We start from the raw sequence: 23325 nt of genomic DNA on the forward strand, positions 1-23325 counted from the left end.
GTGATGTGGCCTGGACGGTGCCATTACTCGGTTGAGAAGAACCCTAACACATATTGGAGTGAGGGACCAGCTAAAATCTGCTACAGAATGGGGGGCAGTGTAATGAAGGGCAGTACCCAATCAGAACATGGTGATTGGAGCAGGACAAATATTGCAGAAGGTTCTGTTGCACACAGTAAAACACAGAGCGAGTGCTACTGACCTATTACTGCTCTCCCGATCTTCCTCGTACAGGGATTTTGGCCTTTTTGTCACTTGTTTGTCCAGTGCCAAGTGCTGCCTCTTCCAGGCTTTTCTGTGCTCGTCTCCAAGGCTGACACTCTGCACCACAGCTTCAATGACGTCCGTGACAGTGTCGGTGCTCATGCTGGGGGGCAGCGGAGCAGCCTGCTGGGAATCCAGAGGGTATTTGCGAGGTCTCCCCGGCCTCCTCTTAACAAAGTTATTACCCGTCCGGGACTGTCTCTGCAGCTTCTTGGCCTTTAGAATCTTATTGACATGGTCCAAGTTCTTCTTGCTGACGAGGATATTGTTATAGTTGTACATTCTCTTGGCCTGTTTGTGTATGGCCTCCACCATGCTGCGCTTCAGCTGCTGCCTGGACACTGCCCTTGGGCCATCCAAGGGCCACTCTGCAGTTGGGATGCGGTTCTCCTGGATTCTGTCCCTGCTGTGGCCCCTAGAGGACCTGCTAGAGGTTGGGGCATCGGCAATGAGAGCGGCCTCTTTAGTCTTGTCTGTGGGGTCTGCCTTCTCACTATGTGCAATACGCTGAAGTAAAGGCTCCGCAGAGTCGTCCCCCAAGGAACCTATCCTCGTACCTCGTGCCCCGCCTCCCATCACTGCAATTAACATAGAAGATAATAAGCCTGAGAGGGTTACACTCATATACAAGATGGCACAGACCCACTCCTCATCCTAATGAACTACACTTGCCTGTTATATATGCGCGGCCATATGTACACACACCATGAACAGCCTGCACCTTATAGACACCCCCTTACTCCTGCTACTCTATTCTTAACTCCCTCAAGCCCCCTTCTGCGTTCTCCCACCTCCTGCCAAATCCTACAATAAGCCCCCTATGCTACTCTTTCCCATCTCCCGCCAAGTTCTACAATTAGCCCTCCATTCTACGTTTTCAGTCCAACACTGATTTATGAGAGAATTACATGACTATTCTATTCCATTGAGTGAGGCATGTAAGTGCCTGTATCTGGGTACATCTGTGCCACTCACACTCATTATCTGGGATTACTTTGATCTGTTGATTTACTACTTGAATGGAGATTGGGGAACACAGATTGGCATGACTTACATGCAGGGGATGGGCTCTCTGACAAAGTCCTTCTCGTGGACGGGCTACAGCTGGATCTGTCTGACTGCCTCAGGCTCCTCTCCTGGGATGCTGGAAGAGGGGAGGGAGATGCCATCAGTATAGCACACGGCACACAACATAACAACAAGCAGAATAATCTAGCACCACCAAAGCACAGGATCCCTTCCCATTGGGCAGAGCTACAGGTACAATATGCAGAGGATCCCTTCCCATTGGGCAGAGCTACAGGTACAGTATGTAGTGTAGGGTGTAGGAGCATTAAGGAGCAGTAGCACCTATACACACACACATAAGCTGGGACACGCTGCTCAGATATTTAAGTGCATGGCTATAAAGTAACCAGTGTAGTCTGCAAGCATGCTCTGTGTCCTTTATAGTAGGCCAACTAGATCAACCCTTTCATTGAAACTGCAGCAATGATCTGATTGTAACCCAGCAGCATCTCTCTTACAGACATCCATGGGTACCCTGATAAGCCCCAGTGGTACTGGCCACTTAACTGCAGATTAAGGTATTACACTGGCACCCCAGGGCACAGCTACATCTTCTATAGTTGTGCCCATGAGGAGAAGGATGAGCCAAGTGCTTATCAGCCATGCAGCAAATGTATTTTACATGGGATGCATTTAATGGAAAGGTCTGGCAATACCATGCCTATAAACCCCACGTGTTTAAGAGATGATATTAGTTAGATGTGCTGGGCAAGGCCACTTTCCTAACAGTACAGTCTGCAGCATGGATATGAAGTTATTTCACTGTAGACATTGTGCAGATGAAAGCCCAAGATGTAGGCATAGCCCAGAACAAGAAGGAACAAGCCAGGATTATTCTATTGCAAATAAGCGTATAGGTGAACGCTAGAGAACATTCCCAGAGCTGAAGGCAGTGGTAAAGGTAAAGTATTAAAGGAACCGTACAGTGCTAGTTAATTCAGACCAGTGAGCACAGCCATGTCCATCCCCATAACATTCTTACCTGGCACAGCCTGAGGGATTTTGTCATTGGACAGTTGCTCTTTTCTTAGAGATCTGCTTAAAGCGCTCTCTGTAAAAAAGGGGGAGTTTTCGCTAAGCGTCTTGCGTCCGACGACTCCGCTCATGGGGCCACCAGTCCGGCAGTTGCCTATTGCACTTGTAAAGAGATTGGTGTGCTCATCACTGCTCACTGGCTCTGAGCTGGGGGTGAATCCTCCGAGAGAGCGCCCCGGAGAGCTGTCGGAACAGTCTATCTGTAAGGGGCTCTGCAGCCCCAGGGAAAGGGAGCGTCTGTCTGGGAAATCTCTCCGTGCCCAACGTTCATCTCTGCCCAATAACCCCTGGGACGGGGACAGGTGTGAGCAAGCAAGATGGCACCTGTGTTTGTCTTTATGTTTGTACCTGTCGCTAACAGAGTCTTTAGCAAACCTGTACCGCTTTAGCGACTCCAGAACAGACCTGGAAGAGGGATCAATGGAGAGTTGGTCGGGCAGTCGGTGCTCGCGATGTTTGTGCCGGTGCCGGTGCTTGTGCTCAAACATCCAGCTGTATGCCATTTCTGCAGGAACACTAGGGTAAGTGCTCATGGGAAGGAGAGGAGTCCTGCTGCTGCTCAGCAACTTGTGTTTCTTCTTATGATACTTGCCAGGGTTGAGGAGCAAGTGGCCTGTGTGCATGTACGATGGAGGGGGCAATGGGGTAGTAAATGAGGCAGAGGGGGGAGGAGGATAGATTGTGGGCGGGTACCTTCCATAATAACTTAGACCAATAGGAGGGGGCGTGAGCGGGGAAGGAGAATAAGACATTCCATAGGAAGGGTAGAAGCCGAGGCTGTGCATAAATGGCATTTCGGCAATGCTCTCCCGCAGTTTCGGGGGCCGGCCCCTCTTCTTCTTTAAGTTAGGTTTACGGATGTAGTGCAACGGTTCCAAAGGGAACGTGGGGTGACTGTAGAAGTTGTTGAAATTGAGGCGGAAAATGGTGGGCAAGAGATCCTGGGGGATGAAATGGTGAGTCCTGTGGGTGATGTTGATCTCGCTCAGACGGCTGATGAGCTCCTCCAGCTCGGCCAGGAAGTCGGGATCCTGATGAGTGCGCAGCTGAGGGTACTTCTTTTTCCTTTTCCTCTTTTGTCTTTTCTGTTTGTCATAAGTGAGGAAATCCCGGTGCTTGCATTTGTGCTTGTGTTTCTCCTTCAGAGTGCTCAGCAGCACAGAGGCTTCTACGGGCATCAGGGGCATGTGCTCAAACAAGTGCCTCCTCCTCTTCTGCTGCTGCTGCTGCCCAAACAACTTCTCTGCCCGGTCCGACGTGCTGTTGTTATCCGTTCCAATGCCGCTGTCACTCGGGATGGTCTCGTCACTGTGAGATTCACTAATTGGGGAAGGCGTGGCCTCTTTTAACGAGGACAGCTCGCTGATATGGGCCGGAGAGTTGGGCAGCAAGGTGGGGGGAGACAGCTGCCGGGCATCTTTGGAAGCTTTTCTCATGGCCAGTGTTTGGAGAGCTGAGCTGTGGCGTGAGTGCAAGTAGGAGCTCGGTTCCACAAAGCTGGCATCACTACTAACTGGACTCAGGGCTCCGCTTGTAGCAGATAAATGGGAGCTGACAGGAGACGGGAGAACCTCAGGACATGAGGCTGCAGGAGGCTGTGGGGTGGGACTGGCCAATTGTTGTCCTGGACTTTCCAAAGCAGGGGGGCAAGAAGAGTTCTTTGCTAGGAGGCACTCGTGCTGAGCCTTTGGCTTCCTACCCCTTCTCTTTCCTATGTAAATAGTTCCTTTCTTGCTGACATTTATTTGCTGCCCTAATTTAGAGCTGAAAGTGGCTGCGAGGCTTGAGACAGATCCTTGCAGCTTGGGCTGGACCCTAGTGCTGTGTTCTGAGCTGCCGGACAGAATCTGGCTCACGAGCTTTCTTCTCTTTATGCTCTTCATTTTATTTATCTTTCTGATGATTGTTTTGAAGAGCTGCCCGTTACCTTTACTGAGCGGTCTCCTGGCCGATTCCGAGCCCTGGTTACTTGCCCCCTTAGACTCCTCTCTGAACGGATCCATATTGTTGTGGTGCCCAGCATCGGATTCCTCCACACGGACAGATTCACTAAGAGTGGAAAGTCCAGGGGAAGGCCTCAGTAGCGGTGGAGCTAGCTGTCTCCTGGGCCTGCCTCGCTTCTTAGGAACCAGCTGTCCAGTTTGGCTGAGGTGAGAGGGAGGTATCTCCACCTCGGGCTGAAGGACGGGGGGCCCTTGCTCTTCTTTTGACTGGGAGGAGATCACTTTGGAAGCGGGAATTGTTAGGGCTCTTTTGGGGGATGCATCTAAATGCGGCATGTCCTTACTTCTGGATTTCTGATCTCTAGGGCTGCACAACGAGGAGTAGGTCCTATGGGAATCATAGAGTTTGTGGTTAGCCTTGGGGAAAGAACTGGTTTTGGTTGTATGTGCTAGTAACGGTGCCGCCCCTATGCCCCTGCCAAGGTTCTGCTGCTCAGCTCCTGGATCAGCACACAACTTTGCAGACTGACCAGCGCTTTTAGTTACAACCTTCATCCACTTGGGTTTTTTCCCTTTCATTTTGGCCTGATGAATGGGACTTATGGCTGGTGAAGAGCTGAAGTGCCTCTCTGTTGGTGCCGCCATGCTGCTGATCTTCAGTTGCCGCTGTTTCCTAAGCAAAGTGGCAAAGCTGACAACAGAAGGGTCGGACTTGTGGCTGCTGGGCTCTTTCGGTGGGATACGGAGGCCAGAAGGCAAATGACTTTTACTTGTCTCGCCGTGGGGACTTTTATACAAGTCCGACTCCAGACTATGATGAGCAGCTCGGTGGCCTCGGGGCCCAGGTACATTGTCTGAGGCAAAGGGACTCTTGTCAGTTGGCTGGTCAGTACATTCCGGTGAGACTGGGTTTAAGTGCAAAGAATTGGGAGAGTGAGGAAAGGTCCTGTTGGAGGTGACTGAGGTCGCAGGTGCTGGAGACGGGAGGTTTCCCTCACCCACCGCACTAAATGGCGACTTAGCTGTGGAGGCATCTGATGCCCCTCCCATTCTGAAGTCCAATGAAGTGCAATATACAGGAAGCATCTTCTCCTGTGGGTTTGAGTGGGAAAGTCCTTTCTCTCCGAGGGACAAGGTAGTGTCACCAAGCTCTTTCCTGGTGCCAGGTAACTTTTCCATCAGTCCCTCCTGCCGCTGGCTGTTCCTCTCCAATGCCCCACCGCCCCCCTGTTTGCCAGGCAGCTGCTCCTTTAGCTTTTCTGCTGAGCAGGCGGCACTGATGCTACTGCCATTGGGAGGCTTTGTACTCTGGGGGGCAGCAAGGGCTGGCTCATGGGCTGATGTACCACCAACCTCCTTGGTACCGTTTGGTCCTGGGTTTGGCTGCTTCTTCACTCTGCTCTTGGAAGACTTGGCAGGGGGGCAAGTTGCTATGAGCTGGGCCAGCTTCTCAGTCACGCTATTCGCTGAGCTGTTCCCCACTGATCTGGGTGCCGGCCTGGAGGAAGCGTTGGGGAGACTGAGGGCTTCTGGGGGTGACGAGTTGTTAGACACACGGCCTCTCTCTTCCTCTTTGCTAGCATGTAAACATTCCAACTCAGGAGAGTTAATGTGGGAATTCTCTGCGGGCTTCCTGGGAGTTGCAGCTGGATCCTATAATAAGAGAGAGAGAGGAACAAGTGGTTAGGGATGAATTGTACCATATATCTATCTATCTATCTATCTATCTATCTATATATACCAGTAGATAGTAGCAGGGGCAATTAGAGACTATCCCACAGCTCACCTATCACCCCCAGACACACTTGCTAAGGAGTGCAGTTTCATGCTACGCACTACAAAGGCATAATAGGGGGGGGCGTGTGAGCAGCAAGCAGGAGGGAGGGGGTACAGCGACAATCATGGAGAAATTGTTCCTGCGCAGGCTGATGATTAGATGTCATACTGTAGCAGTTACACCTCCCGCGGGACTAGCAATAGCCAGCAATGAGCCGAGCGCTAAACTGACAGCTGAGCAGCAGGACAAAATGGCAGCAGGCTGATAATGTTACTTGTTGTGGGACAGATCCCAAGCACTGATAGGCCAGGGTCTGATTACACAATGCCACTTATTTATGGAAATACATTTGGCACCTTGTTCTGCCCTGGAGGTAGGAGGAGAGATCTGACGCGTTCTGCCCCCTGCTTTATGTACGGGAAGAGAGGGGGGAGATTGAGAGGGAAAACACACTATGGTGGAATGCAGAGCTTCAGCTCAATTAGCATAATAGCCTCGGCTGCCATGGAGAGTCTGGGCTGTGTGCCAACTACTCCTTCATACGCCAGCTCCACTCACTCCCGCTCTCATCTTACTGCCCCTCCTTCTCCCTATACTCCCCTTATACTCATTACTGTGCCCCTCCTGCTCCCTATACACCCCTCATACTCATTACTCTGCCCCTCCTGCTCCCTATACCCCCCTCATACTCATTACTGTGCCCCTCCTGCTCCCTATACCCCCCTCATACGCATTAATCTGCCCCTCCTGCTCCCTATACCCCCCTCATACTCATTACTGTGCCCCTCCTGCTCCCTAAACCCCCCACACTCATTACTCTGCCCCTCCTGCTCCCTATACCCCCCTCATACGCATTAATCTGCCCCTCCTGCTCCCTATACCCCCCTCATACTCATTACTGTGCCCCTCCTGCTCCCTAAACCCCCCCACAGTGCTACGCAATATGTTGGCGCTATATAAATACATGTTAATAATAAATAATAAAATACTCATTACTCTGCCCCTCACTCAGTAATCTCTGGGCCCCTCCAGCTCCCCCCACTCCGTAATCTCTGGGCCCCTCCCACTCAGTAATCTCTGGGCCTTTTGACTCCCTACACCCATGTACAGGCAAAAATCTATGAACCTCAAGATCCCTACAACCCCTACACCCCCATGCTCTAATGTCTTTGCATCTTGGGCTCCCAAAACCTACACCACCCTGCGGGGCCCCACCATCATATCCAGTAAGCTCCCTACACCCTGTGACTCTCGCTGGTATTGCACACAGATACAAGCAGCAGCAGCAGCAAAATGAACAAAGGGGTCCATACAGCCACATAATTGGGCAAATGGGTCCAGGGGGTAGTTTAGTGGTGGAGATGACAATGGGCAAAGGTTCCCCAGCACTGATCCCTGCAGTCCCCGGGGGGTAACTTGTGCACAAATAGATTAGAAGTTGCACCGTTAATACAGAGCCCCAACACAAAGATGAAAGCTACAGGCAGTATGAATAACACAGTGTGGCCCTAACTCCCATAGACTGATTTCCCCCCAGGGGCCACAAAGTGGTCAATTACTTACACTTTGTTTAACCCTACAGGGCCTGGGAATGGGACCTGACCCCTCTGCTCCCAACCCCCTGTACCTTCCCTGACTGCCCCACTTACTCCCAAACATTAGCAGAGGAACCCCACTCCTGCCACAAAATTAGGTCACCAGTAACCATGGAAACAACTACGAGATACAAAGGATCCAGCCAATGGCATCAGGTTTCTCCATCATCACAGCTAAAAATATCCGTGTGCAGCACAGCCTGGAATTCAGCAGCTCTCATGCACCCCACTGTACCCCCAAATATCCTTATCTCAATCCCCCCCCATAGCAACTATATCCTCATTACTCTACCCCAAAATTGAACCCTCCAAATCCTCCAGGTACATGACTACTCTACTACCCCCCAGTAACTATATCCCCCATTACTCTGCCCCCAAACTGCACTCCACTCCCCTCTAAGCCCCTAGTACAGTGCTGTCCAAATTCTGTGGTACGAAAGGCCTGACTTTTTCTGGCCTACATGGTGGGGGGCTGTTAATGAAGCCAGTGTTGGCTACTCCCTTTTTTAAACCAAACCCATGTTACCACAAGACCATGTCCACATACCAATGGTGGTAACACACCAAAAATCTAAATAGTTGGTGCTCACAGCAGGAATATCACTTACATGTGAAAAGTCATACCCTTATATAGACCATAAACATAGCTTTATATGTCTCCTCCTCCCCTGTGGATAATGCAGAACCCCCTCCCCCAACACATGATTAAACACCTTAGGGGGCCCTAACAGCAATTTGCAACAAACCTCCAGAACAAACCCCCATCAGGCTTTTGTTCCACTACACAGTAGGACAGGCAGAGTATGGCACATATAGGGAGCATAGGGCAGGCAGAGTATGGCACACACAGGAAGCATAGGGAACACAGAGTATGGCACACACAGGGAGCATAGGGAACATAGAGTATGGCACACACAGGAAGCATAGGGAACATAGAGTATGGCACACACAGGAAGCATAGGGAACATAGAGTATGGCACACACAGGAAGCATAGGGAACACAGAGTATGGCACACACAGGGAGCATAGGGAACACAGAGTATGGCACACACAGGGAGCATAGGGAGCATAGAGTATGGCACACACAGGGAGCATAGAGTATGGCACACACAGGGAGCATAGAGTATGGCACACACAGGGAGCACAGGGAACACAGAGTATGGCACACACAGGGAACATAGAGTATGGCACACACAGGGAGCATAGGGAACATAGAGTATGACACACACAGGGAGCATAGGGAACATAGAGTATGGCACACACAGGGAGCATAGGGAACATAGAGTATAACACACACAAGAAGCATAGGGAACATAGAGTATGGCACACACAGGGAGCATAGGGAACATAGAGTATGGCACACACAGGGAGCATAGAGTATGACACACACAGGGAGCATAGAGTATGGCACACACAGGGAGCATAGGGAACATAGAGTATAACACACACAAGAAGCATAGGGAACATAGAGTATGACACACACAGGGAGCATAGGGAACATAGAGTATGGCACACACAGGGAGCATAGGGAACACAGAGTATGGCACACACAGGAAGCATAGGGAACACAGAGTATGGCACACACAGGGAGCATAGGGAACATAGAGTATGGCACACACAGGGAGCATAGGGAACATAGAGTATGGCACACACAGGGAGCATAGGGAACATTAAGTATGATACACACAGGGAGCATAGGGCAGACAGAGTATGACACACACAGGGAGCATAGGAAAGGCAGAGAATCACACACATGGAGCATAGGGAACACAGAATATTGAACACACAGGGAGCATAGGGAAGGGGGAGTATGGCACGCGCAGGGAGCGTAGGACAGGCAGAGTATGACACACACAGGGATCATAGGGAACACAGAATATGGCACACACAGGGAGCATAGGACAGGCAGAGTATGGCACACACAGGGATCATAGGGAACACAGAATATGTCACACACAGGGAGCATAGCACACACAGGGAGCATAGGACAGGCAGAGTATGGCACACACAGGGAGCATAGGGAAGGGGGAGTATGGCACACACAGGGAGCATAGGACAGACAGAGTATGGCACACACAGGGAGCATAGGGAAGGGGGAGTATGGCACACACAGGGAGCGTAGGACAGGCAAAGTATGGCACACACAGGGAGAATAGGGCAGGCAGAGTATGACTGTTAAATATTGGGTATTGGAAAAATGGTTATATTCCAGTATTGATTAAGTTTGAATATGTTTCATTTGTGCACTCATGACTTGTCATTCACACATCTTTCACACACTGGTTCCCATACTCCATTTGTTCCTCAAGTCTGGAGGGATTAGGTTACAATTAACATATGGAATTTTTGGGTAGGCTGGGGGAGGTGTATCCCACAGGTTTTGAATATATCCCTGGACAAAAAGAAGTTTGGTCTCTCTCACACTCTCTCACACTGGACACACACACAGATACATACACAGACACACACTGACTCTTACATAATACAGACATACACAAAACTTTTATACAACATATTGATACATACATATTATTTTGGTAGGCTGTCAATAGAGCATTTGACTGGCTAGGTATCTGTTAATTTGTATGTATTTTCTGTAACACATTTTTTACACATTAAATATATTTAAATATCACCTTGGTGAGTGGTGTTTGTTGACCATAGAGCTTATACAAATTATTTAAAAAGACAGTAGTTTTCTAACAATGACACACACAGGGAGCATAGGAAAGGGGGAGTATGACACACACAGGGAGCATAGGGAAGGGGGAGCATGGCACACACACGGGGAGCATAGGGCAGACAGAGTATGACACACGCAGGGAGCATAGGGAAGGGGAAGTATGGCACACACAGGGTGCATAGGGAAAACATAGTATGATACACACAGGGAGCATAGGGAACACAGAGTATGGTACACACAGGGAGCATAGGGAAAACATAGTATGATACACACAGGGAGCATAGGGAAAACATAGTACGATACACACAGGGAGCATAGGGAACACAGAGTATGATACACACAGGGACCATAGGGAAAACATAGTATGATACACACAGGGACCATAGGGAAAACATAGTATGATACACACAGGGAGCATAGGGAAAACATAGTACGATACACACAGGGAGCATAGGGAACACGGAGTATGGCACACACAGGGAGCATAGGGAACACGGAGTATGGCACACACAGGGAGCATAGGGAACACAGAGTATGGCACACACAGGGAGCATAGGGCAGGCAGAGTATGGCACACACAGGAAGCATAGGGAACGCAGAGTATGGCACACACAGGGAGCATAGGGAGCATAGAGTATGGCACACACAGGGAGCATAGAGTATGGCACACACAGGGAGCATAGGGAACACAGAGTATGGCACACACAGGGAGCATAGGGAAAACATAGTACGATACACACAGGGAGCATAGGGAACACAGAGTATGGCACACACAGGGAGCATAGGGAACACAGAGTATGGCACACACAGGGAGCATAGGGAACACAGAGTATGGCACACACAGGGAGCATAGGGCAGGCAGAGTATGGCACACACAGGAAGCATAGGGAACGCAGAGTATGGCACACACAGGGAGCATAGAGTATGGCACACACAGGGAGCATAGAGTATGGCACACACAGGGAGCATAGGGAACACAGAGTATGGCACACACAGGGAGCATAGGGAAAACATAGTACGATACACACAGGGAGCATAGGGAACACAGAGTATGGCACACACAGGGAGCATAGGGAAAACATAGTACGATACACACAGGGAGCATAGGGAACATGGAGTATGGCACACAGGGAGCATAGGGAACACAGAATATGGCACACACAGGGAGCATAGGGAACACAGAGTATGGCACACACAGGGAGCATAGGGAAAACATAGTACGATACACACAGGGAGCATAGGGAAAACATAGTACGATACACACAGGGAGCATAGGGAACATGGAGTATGGCACACACAGGGAGCATAGGGAACACAGAGTATGGCACACAGGGAGCATAGGGAACACAGAGTATGGCACACACAGGGAGCATAGGGAACACAGAGTATGGCACACACAGGGAGCATAGGGAACACAGAGTATGGCACACACAGGGAGCATAGGGAACACAGAGTATGGCACACAGGGAGCATAGGGAACACAGAGTATGGCACACACAGGGAGCATAGGGAACACAGCGTATGGCACACAGGGAGCATAGGGAACACAGAGTATGGCACACACAGGGAGCGTAGGGAAGGCAGAACAGAGCAGGAGAAAGTGAAACCTATCAGGACCACTATAAGATGTACTACATACAGTGATGCAGAGCTGGTGTCCCTCCAGAAGTTTTTATTAGTGTGAACAGGTAAACAATGTTGGAAGTTTCAGTCTGGGTCTGAGGATGTTGAACAGTACAGGGCTTTAGGGGTGTGAACAATAGAGATGTTACAAGTGTGAACACTGCAGGTGCTGTGAATTTGTATTGCTAATAATGCAAGGGCCAATTAATCTAAGTACTGATACTTTAAAGCTCACACAAGGTAAGGAATCACAGCAGGTAGACTTTCATTTGGGAGCCACACAAGGAGGGTCATGGGCAAGCACTGCCCTAGTATACCTCTCTGCCCCCAAATTGCACCCCTAGTATACCTCTCTGCCCCCAAATTTCACCCCTAGTATACCTCTCTGCCCCCAAATTGCACCCCCTAGTATATCACTACTCTTCCACCCCCCATAGTAACTATATCCCCCAAACCGCACTCCATTTCCTCCAAATCCTCACTTACACACATGTCCAATCAGTGCCACACTTAGTAAGTGCCACACTCAATCAGTGCCACACTCAATCAGTGCCTCGCTCACACTCAATCAGTGCCTCGCTCACACTCAATCAGTGCCACACTCAATCAGTGCCTCGCTCACACTCAATCAGTGCCTCGCTCACAGAGAGGTGCTGGCCAATAGCAGTGAGAGATTTGAGGCCCATGGTACCTACCTGTTTAGGGGGGATGCCATCCCGTTTGCCCTCCGGTATGTTGCCGGCCTTGGGGGGCAGTTTGCGGGTGGATTTATTGCTTGTTTTTATGGCCGGGCGGCAGACGTAATTCTCCAGGTTCTTTGGGGGCTTTTTAGTCCTTTTGGTTTGAAGTCCAATTTTCACCTTAAAATGCCCCTCAGAAAAAATACTCTGAGTGATGGAGAAGTGCTGGGGGTCAGTGCCCTCTCCTGGGCAGAGCTGTGCCTCCGACTGGCTGCTACTTGACTCCTGGGGGGCGTCCCTCCTGCTGAGATTTTCCACAAACACGTCCTTATTAGGGGTCACTCCTAACATAGCCGAATCCCTATGATCCATCACAGGAACTTCCACTCAGGAACTGGGGGGTCCGACCGCCATGGGGGGAAGCATCGACAGCACTAGACGTAGGTTCCACAATCCCCTCTGCCAACACACAGAGTTCAGTGTAAGTACAAGTCATTAGTACAACATAGAGAGCGTCAGTGTAAGTACAACACAGAGAGCGTCAGTGTAAGTACAAGTCATTAGTACAGCATAGAGAGCGTCAGTGTAAGTACAAGTCATTAGTACAACATAGAGAGCGTCAGTGTAAGTACAAGTCATTAGTACAACATAGAGAGCGTCAGTGTAAGTACAAGTCATTAGTACAACATAGAGAGCGTTAGTGTAAGTACAAGTCATTAGTACAACATAGAGAGGGTCAGTGTAAGTACAACATAGAGAGCGTCAGTGTAAGTACAAGTCATTAGTACAACATAGAGAGCGTCAGTGTAAGTACAACATAGAGAGCGTCAGTGTAAGTACAAGTCATTAGTACAACATAGAGAGCGTCAGTGTAAGTACAACATAGAGAGTGTCAGTGTAAGTACAAGTCATTAGTACAGCATAGAGAGCGTCAGTGTAAGTACAAGTCATTAGTACAGCATAGAGAGCGTCAGTGTAAGTACAAGTCATTAGTACAGCATAGAGAGCGTCAGTGTAAGTACAACATAGAGAGTGTCAGTGTAAGTACAAGTCATTAGTACAGCATAGAGAGCGTCGGTGTAAGTACAAGTCATTAGTACAGCATAGAGAGCGTCAGTGTAAGTACAACATAGAGAGCGTCAGTGTAAGTACAAGTCATTAGTACAACATAGAGAGCGTCAGTGTAAGTAAACATAGAGAGCGTCAGTGTAAGTACAAGTCATTAGTACAACATAGAGAGCGTCAGTGTAAGTAAACATAGAGAGCGTCAGTGTAAGTACAAGTCATTAGTACAGCATAGAGAGTGTCAGTGTAAGTAAACAGAGAGCGTCAGTGTAAGTACAAGTCATAAGTACAACATAGAGAGCGTCAGTGTAAGTACACATAGAGAGCGTCAGTGTAAGTACAAGTCATTAGTACAACATAGAGAGCGTCAGTGTAAGTAAACATAGAGAGCGTCAGTGTAAGTACAAGTCATTAGTACAACATAGAGAGCGTCAGTGTAAGTACAAGTCATTAGTACAACATAGAGAGCGTCAGTGTAAGTACAAGTCATTAGTACAACATAGAGAGCGTCAGTGTAAGTACAAGTCATTAGTACAGCATAGAGAGCGTCAGTGTAAGTAAACATAGAGAGCGTCAGTGTAAGTACAAGTCATTAGTACAACATAGAGAGCGTCAGTGTAAGTAAACATAGAGAGCGTCAGTGTAAGTAAACATAGAGAGCGTCAGTGTAAGTACAACATAGAGAGCGTCAGTGTAAGTACAAGTCATTAGTACAACATAGAGAGCGTCAGTGTAAGTAAACATAGAGAGCGTCAGTGTAAGTACAAGTCATTAGTACAGCATAGAGAGCGTCAGTGTAAGTAAACAGAGAGCGTCAGTGTAAGTACAAGTCATAAGTACAACATAGAGAGCGTCAGTGTAAGTACAAGTCATTAGTACAGCATAGAGAGCGTCAGTGTAAGTAAACATAGAGAGCGTCAGTGTAAGTACAAGTCATTAGTACAACATAGAGAGCGTCAGTGTAAGTACAAGTCATTAGTACAACATAGAGAGCGTCAGTGTAAGTAAACATAGAGAGCGTCAGTGTAAGTACAAGTCATTAGTACAACATAGAGAGCGTCAGTGTAAGTACAAGTCATTAGTACAACATAGAGAGCGTCAGTGTAAGTACAAGTCATTAGTACAGCATAGAGAACGTCAGTGTAAGTAAACATAGAGAGCGTCAGTGTAAGTACAAGTCATTAGTACAGCATAGAGAGCGTCAGTGTAAGTAAACAGAGAGCGTCAGTGTAAGTACAAGTCATTAGTACAACATAGAGAGCGTCAGTGTAAGTACAAGTCATTAGTACAGCATAGAGAGCGTCAGTGTAAGTAAACAGAGAGCGTCAGTGTAAGTACAAGTCATTAGTACAACATAGAGAGCATCAGTGTAAGTACAACATAGAGAGAGTCAGTGTAAGTACAAGTCATTAGTACAACATAGAGAGCGTCAGTGTAAGTACAAGTCATTAGTACAACATAGAGAGCGTCAGTGTAAGTACAACATAGAGAGAGTCAGTGTAAGTACAAGTCATTAGTACAACATAGAGAGCGTCAGTGTAAGTACAACATAGAGAGCGTCAGCGTAAGTACAAGTCATTAGTACAACATAGAGAGCGTCGGCGTAAGTACAAGTCATTAGTACAACATAGAGAGCGTCAGTGTAAGTACAAGTCATTAGTACAACATAGAGAGCGTCAGTGTAAGTACAAGTCATAAGTACAACATAGAGAGCGTCAGTGTAAGTACAAGTCATTAGTACAACATAGAGAGCGTCAGTGCAAGTACAAGTCATTAGTACAACATAGAGAGCGTCAGTGTAAGTACAAGTCATTAGTACAACATAGAGAGCGTCAGTGTAAGTACAAGTCATTAGTACAGCATAGAGAGCGTCAGTGTAAGTACAAGTCATTAGTACAGCATAGAGAGCGTCAGTGTAAGTAAACATAGAGACGTCAGTGTAAGTACAAGTCATTAGTACAACATAGAGAGCGTCAGTGTAAGTACAAGTCATTAGTACAACATAGAGAGCGTCAGTGTAAGTACAACATAGAGAGCGTCAGTGTAAGTACAAGTCATAAGTACAACATAGAGAGCGTCAGTGTAAGTACAACATAGAGAGCGTCAGTGTAAGTACAAGTCATTAGTACAACATAGAGAGCGTCAGTGTAAGTACAACATAGAGAGAGTCAGTGTAAGTACAAGTCATTAGTACAACATAGAGAGCGTCAGTGTAAGTAAACAGAGAGCGTCAGTGTAAGTACAACATAGAGAGCGTCAGTGTAAGTACAAGTCATTAGTACAACATAGAGAGCATCAGTGTAAGTACAACATAGAGAGAGTCAGTGTAAGTACAAGTCATTAGTACAACATAGAGAGCGTCAGTGTAAGTACAAGTCATTAGTACAACATAGAGAGCGTCAGTGTAAGTACAACATAGAGAGAGTCAGTGTAAGTACAAGTCATTAGTACAACATAGAGAGAGTCAGTGTAAGTACAAGTCATTAGTACAACATAGAGAGCGTCAGTGTAAGTCAGGGATCCCCAACCTTTAGAACCCGTGAGCAACATTCAGAAGTAAAAGGAGTTGGGGAGCAACACTAGCATGAAAAACGTTCCTGGGGTGCCAAATAGGGGCGGTGATTGGCCATTTAGTAGCCCCTATGCGGATTGTCAACCCACATTGAGGCTCTGTTTGGCAGTACACCTGTTTTTATACAACCAAAACTTGCCTCCAAGCCTGAAATTCAAAAATAAGCTCCTGCTTTGAGGCCACTGGGAGCAACATCCAAGGGGTTGGAGAGCAACATGTTACTCACGAGTTACTGGTTGGGGATCACTGGTGTAAGTAAACAGAGAGCGTCAGTGTAAGTACAATATAGAGAGCGTCAGTGTAAGTACAAGTCATTAGTACAACATAGAGAGCGTCAGTGTAAGTACAACATAAAGAGTGTCAGTGTAAGTACAAGTCATTAGTACAACATAGAGAGCGTCAGTGTAAGTACAAGTCATTAGTACAACATAGAGAGCGTCAGTGTAAGTACAACATAGAGAGCGTCAGTGTAAGTACAAGTCATTAGTACAACATAGAGAGCGTCAGTGTAAGTACAAGTTATTAGTACAACATAGAGAGCGTCAGTGTAAGTAAACATAGAGAGCGTCAGTGTAAGTACAACATAGAGAGCGTCAGTGTAAGTACAAGTCATTAGTACAACATAGAGAGCGTCAGTGTAAGTACAACATAAAGAGTGTCAGTGTAAGTACAAGTCATTAGTACAACATAGAGAGCGTCAGTGTAAGTACAAGTCATTAGTACAACATAGAGAGCGTCAGTGTAAGTACAAGTCATTAGTACAACATAGAGAGCGTCAGTGTAAGTAAACATAGAGAGCGTCAGTGTAAGTACAAGTCATTAGTACAGCATAGAGACCGCCACATAGAGACAGGTGCATCATGGGACTACCCACAATCCTCACTCATTCACTGTCTAACCCTGTGCTTTATACTCACAGAGCCCCCCCCTGTATGTACCAGTGTGAGGGACAGAATTGAGCCTGCACAACTTGGCACATAGGGGGGCACAGCAATGGCATGTATGGACAAGGGGCTTGAACTGGGAAGGGTCTCCTATAGCTACTGAACAAAATGCTAAATCATTTAAAATACACAAATAATAAAAAATGAAGACCAACTATATATATATATATATATATATATATATATATATATATATATATATATATATATATATATATATATATATATATATACCATAATAAAAGTTTATCTGAAGGTGAACTTCTAATGGGCAGAGCCAAACAGTGGGGTCTGCTGATCAGTAAATCCCAGGATGGCTCAAATTAAAGGGACGACATATTAAAGGAATGGCACAGACTGGCAGTTAGAGGGCGACAGGGTAGGGATGGCACAGACTGGCAGTTAGAGGGCAGAGTGTGACAGGGTAGGGATGGTACAGAGAGAGAAGGAGGAGGAGGCTCAGGAGGACACAGAGAGTCAGTACAAGGGGAATAATAATGTGCTTGTGCAGTGATGTCACACGTGAGCACAACTACAACAAATGGTGATAAACAGATCACTTGCTATTGCCTGTGCCATGTGATCTATGGTTCCAGTTCCATGACTCCTAGATAGCTCAGCTGAGTTATGATGTCATTAGGTGGATGTTATGATGTCATGATTAGGTAGCTGTTAGTAACATACTCCTATCTAGTTACATCACAACTCCTAGAGATTACTCAGTAATTATACCACTCCTGCCCAGAGACTCCGCTCCCCCTGGGGGCCCAGCTGAGTTATGATGTCATTAGGTGTATGTCATGGTGTCTTTAGGTAGGTGTTAGTAATGTACTCCTATCCAATTACATCACAACTCGCTCCTCCTGGGGGCCCAGCTGAGTTATGATGTCACCCCAGAAAGATTGCCCAGTTATTTATGACAGATGCAGGATGATGACAGTCAGCTGTTCATGTCAATAGACCCCTGGTGTAGCTGCCAGTGATGTCACAGATTTAATATGGGATGTTGCTGCCGGTGACACACACACACACATTACAGCACCGCAGGCAAGCGAGCGGCTCCACCCACCCTCCAGCCATAATGAATGCAAGGCACGGGAGAGAGCGGGGCTATAGTCACTGCTGTACCTGCACACCCGGCTCCCTGTGGCCCCTCTCCAGCGACATTCAGCAGCCAATCCCGCTTGTTTACCTGTGCCAGTGAGTGGGCAGCACCCCGGGGAGAGCAGCTCTGCACTCTGTTTACACTGAGGAGGAGGAGGAGGAGGGCTGCCACTAGCACTGACTGAGAGCCCTGCATCTCTACATGGGAGGGGGAAGGGAGTGGGGGAGGAGATGGGAGAGGAGGAGGAGAACTCCCAGGAACCTGTGCCTAATAACATAGCATTAACTCCTTCCTCTCCATTAGCCTCTCACACAAGTCCAGCTCAAACAGACCAGCAACAGACACTTGGCACCAAACACATCCCACAATAAGTCTGCCAACTAAGTCCCCCCAGCACCCACCCACCCACCAAATTATTTACTGCCCTTCTGCCCAGCACGCCTTATATGCTCAACTGCTCACACCTACCTGTCTGCCAAACCTACCTATTATAAGGGATATGTACCCCCTACTGTAAATGATAAGGATATTAGAAGTCACTGAGGGGTTGTTCTGTGACCATATAAAGGCACAAGGCTGCAGGCTGAGTTATACAGGGAACTCTGAGTATCACTCATGTATTATAAGGGATAATGTACCCCCTACTGTAAATGATAAGGATATTAGAAGTCACTGAGGGGTTGTTCTGTGACCATATAAAGGCACAAGGCTGCAGGCTGAGTTATACAGGGAACTCGGAGTATCACTCATGTATTATAAGGGATCATGTACCCCCTACTGTAAATGATAAGGATATTAGAAGTCACTGAGGGGTTGTTCTGTGACCATATAAATGCACAAGGCTGCAGGCTGAGTTATACAGGGAACTCTGAGTATCACTCATGTATTATAAGGGATAATGTACCCCCTACTGTAAATGATAAGGATATTAGAAGTCACTGAGGGGTTGTTCTGTGACCATATAAAGGCACAAGGCTGCAGGCTGAGTTATACAGGGAACTCTGAGTATCACTCATGTATTATAAGGGATAATGTACCCCCTACTGTAAATGATAAGGATATTAGAAGTCACTGAGGGGTTGTTCTTTGACCATATAAAGGCACAAGGCTGCAGGCTGAGTTACACAGGGATAGACAGTTAATTTGTATGAATGGTTATGATTATTCACATTAAATTGCTGTGATTACCAGTTGTTGATAATCTGCCAAAACATCCTGCCTCTTTCATATCTGGTTGTTCGGGTCAATGACCCCAGAACAAAAACTCTATTGCTCAGATAGGAATTCCTTATTCTCACTGTGTCTGTCCCTTTCTCTTCTCTGCACTGCTGCCTCTGACTCCTGATACAACTTCCCAATATCCATTCATTCCTCATTCTCACTGGGTTTATAGTTCTGTGTAACTGTCATTGTGTCTGTCCCTTTCTCTTCTCTGCACTGCTGCCTCTGACTCCTGATACAACTTCCCAATATCCATTCATTCCTCATTCTCACTGGGTTTATAGTTCTGTGTAACTGTCATTGTGTCTGTTCAGTGAGAACGAGGAATGAATGGATATTGGGAAGTTGTATCAGGAGTCAGAAGCAGCAGTGCAGAGAAGAGAAAGGGAGAGACACAATGACAGTTACACAGAACTATAAAGCCAGTGAGAATGAGGAATGAATGGATATTGGGAAGTTGTATCAGGAGTCAGAAGCAGCAGTGCAGAGAAGAGAAAGGGACAGACACAATGACAGTTACACAGAACTATAAACCCAGTGAGAATGAGGAATGAATGGATATTGGGAAGTTGTATCAGGAGTCAGAAGCAGCAGTGCAGAGAAGAGAAAGGGACAGACACAATGACAGTTACACAGAACTATAAAGCCAGTGAGAATGAGGAATGAATGGATATTGGGAAGTTGTATCAGGAGTCAGAAGCAGCAGTGCAGAGAAGAGAAAGGGACAGACACAATGACAGTTACACAGAACTATAAACCCAGTGAGAATGAGGAATGAATGGATATTGGGAAGTTGTATCAGGAGTCAGAAGCAGCAGTGCAGAGAAGAGAAAGGGACAGACACAATGACAGTTACACAGAACTATAAAGCCAGTGAGAATGAGGAATGAATGGATATTGGGAAGTTGTATCAGGAGTCAGAAGCAGCAGTGCAGAGAAGAGAAAGGGACAGACACAATGACAGTTACACAGAACTATAAAGCCAGTGAGAATGAGGAATGAATGGATATTGGGAAGTTGTATCAGGAGTCAGAAGCAGCAGTGCAGAGAAGAGAAAGGGACAGACACAATGACAGTTACACAGAACTATAAACCCAGTGAGAATGAGGAATGAATGGATATTGGGAAGTTGTATCAGGAGTCAGAAGCAGCAGTGCAGAGAAGAGAAAGGGACAGACACAATGACAGTTACACAGAACTATAAACCCAGTGAGAATGAGGAATGAATGGATATTGGGAAGTTGTATCAGGAGTCAGAAGCAGCAGTGCAGAGAAAGGGACAGACACAATGACAGTTACACAGAACTATAAACCCAGTGAGAATGAGGAATGAATGGATATTGGGAAGTTGTATCAGGAGTCAGAAGCAGCAGTGCAGAGAAGAGAAAGGGACAGACACAATGACAGTTACACAGAACTATAAACCCAGTGAGAATGAGGAATGAATGGATATTGGGAAGTTGTATCAGGAGTCAGAGGCAGCAGTGCAGAGAAGAGAAAGGGACAGACACAATGACAGTTACACAGAACTATAAACCCAGTGAGAATGAGGAATGAATGGATATTGGGAAGTTGTATCAGGAGTCAGAAGCAGCAGTGCAGAGAAGAGAAAGGGACAGACACAATGACAGTTACACAGAACTATAAACCCAGTGAGAATGAGGAATGAATGGATATTGGGAAGTTGTATCAGGAGTCAGAAGCAGCAGTGCAGAGAAGAGAAAGGGACAGACACAATGACAGTTACAAAGAACTATAAAGCCAGTGAGAATGAGGAATGAATGGATATTCTGCTGGTCTCACTACACTAGATTACCCTAATTGTATGCTCCTGTGGCTTGGACTACATTTCCCATAAGGCCCCAGGTGAGGCATACAGACTGTTGTACAATAAGATCTCACTCAATATACTATATTGGTACAGTATGTGCCCCTGCTGCTTATTGGCAAATCAGAGCCCAAGGAGCAGGGAGGGTAACAAGAAAGAAATGAGCAGAATCAAATAATAAAATAATAAGTAGGCACCTGGGCATCGGAGTTTGGCAAGCTCAGCACCATACTCTAGTCAACACTTCTCTCATCACTCCTTTGTGGGCAAACAAAACATACGCCCATGACTATTCCATGCCATGAAACCAAATGCCAGATCAATTGTGTGGGCACAATAAGACTGAGGGGTATATGAGAGGAATATATTGTCCTACACTGAGGGGTATATGAGAGGAATATATTGTCCCACACTGAGGGGTATATGAGAGGAATATATTGTCCTACACTGAGGGGTATATGAGAGGAATATACTGTCCTACACTGAGGGGTATATGAGAGGAATATATTGTCCTACACTGAGGGGTATATGAGAGGAATATACTGTCCTACACTGAGGGGTATATGAGAGGAATATATTGTCCCACACTGAGGGGTATATGAGAGGAATATACTGTCCTACACTGAGGGGTATATGAGAGGAATATATTGTCCTACACTGAGGGGTATATGAGAGGAATATATTGTCCTACACTGAGGGGTATATGAGAGGAGTATATTGTCCTACACTGAGGGGTATATGAGAGGAATATACTGTCCTACACTGAGGGGTATATGAGAGGAATATATTGTCCTACACTGAGGGGTATATGAGAGGAATATATTGTCCCACACTGAGGGGTATATGAGAGGAATATATTGTCCTACACTGAGGGGTATGAGAGGAATATATTGTCCTACACTGAGGGGTATATGAGAGGAATATATTGTCCTACACTGAGGGGTATATGAGAGGAATATATTGTCCTACACTGAGGGGTATATGAGAGGAATATATTGTCCTACACTGAGGGGTATATGAGAGGAATATATTGTCCCACACTGAGGGGTATATGAGAGGAATATATTGTCCTACACTGAGGGGTATGAGAGGAATATATTGTCCTACACTGAGGGGTATATGAGAGGAATATACTGTCCCACACTGAGGGGTATATGAGAGGAGTATATTGTCCTACACTGAGGGGTATGAGAGGAATATATTGTCCTACACTGAGGGGTATATGAGAGGAGTATATTGTCCTACACTGAGGGGTATATGAGAGGAATATATTGTCCCACACTGAGGGGTATATGAGAGGAATATAGCGCCCCCTGGGGTAGGGACGCGCTCACTGAGAGTTAAGGGACATTTCCCAGTGACGCAAACACGCGCAGTCCAAACATTACGGCCACTCCCTGAGGCACCTCAGACGCAATGAATTATGGGATTGACTAACAGTACCTCGCTCTTGCTCTTTGGTCCGCAGCTCCGGTCACATCCTCCTCCGGTGTCAAGATGGCGGCGCTCGGTGTAATCGCGTCACCAGCTCGAAATATACGTGACTTAAAGCGCGCCGGAGCCTTCTCCGCCCCGTGACGTCACAACTGTCACGAACACATCTGGCCCTGTCACAACGCTTCCGCCGGAAGTGCTGCAGTCGCCATGTTACTTTCAGGCAGGGAATGTGAGGTAATTGGGTTATATAAACTGCGTGTAATGTTAGAGACATGTGAGATGTGACAGATGTTACTGAGTAATGTGAGTCTGTCTGTCTCTTATTCACCCTTTCCTTTATCTCTCCCTGTCTGTCTGTCTCTCAACAGCACTGACACTGCTCAGAGACGAGCAACTAAACTGATAAAGGGAATAGAATCAGTTATGGGGAAAGGCAAGTTGGGATTGTTACACTGGAGAAGAGACAGTTAAGGGGGATATGATCA

At 47.0% G+C, this 23325-nt stretch overlaps 1 protein-coding gene across 3 annotated transcripts in view; it reads right to left on the reverse strand.

Moving 5' to 3' along the window:
* The window catches only part of LOC108700623 (histone-lysine N-methyltransferase ASH1L), a 51504-nt gene extending 28504 nt beyond the window's left edge, over nucleotides 1-23000 (reverse strand). Inside the window, exons 1-5 of one of the 3 annotated variants that reach the window (XM_041574634.1) lie at nucleotides 22847-23000; nucleotides 12684-13127; nucleotides 2315-5963; nucleotides 1319-1408; nucleotides 203-842 (exon numbers count right to left, since the gene is read on the reverse strand). In XM_041574634.1, the coding sequence (XP_041430568.1) occupies nucleotides 203-842; nucleotides 1319-1408; nucleotides 2315-5963; nucleotides 12684-13040 (4736 nt within the window). In that variant the 5' untranslated portion in view covers nucleotides 13041-13127; nucleotides 22847-23000. Of the gene's footprint in view, nucleotides 1-202; nucleotides 843-1318; nucleotides 1409-2314; nucleotides 5964-12683; nucleotides 13128-18377; nucleotides 18551-22846 lie in introns of those variants that run through there. The other 2 variants (XM_041574636.1, XM_041574635.1) reach the window with 2 other exon arrangements.
* Between the last annotated feature and the right edge of the window lie 325 nt (nucleotides 23001-23325).

The sequence above is a fragment of the Xenopus laevis genome, chromosome 8S (genome assembly GCF_017654675.1).
Source record: "Xenopus laevis strain J_2021 chromosome 8S, Xenopus_laevis_v10.1, whole genome shotgun sequence".
Classification (NCBI taxonomy): domain Eukaryota; kingdom Metazoa; phylum Chordata; class Amphibia; order Anura; family Pipidae; genus Xenopus; species Xenopus laevis.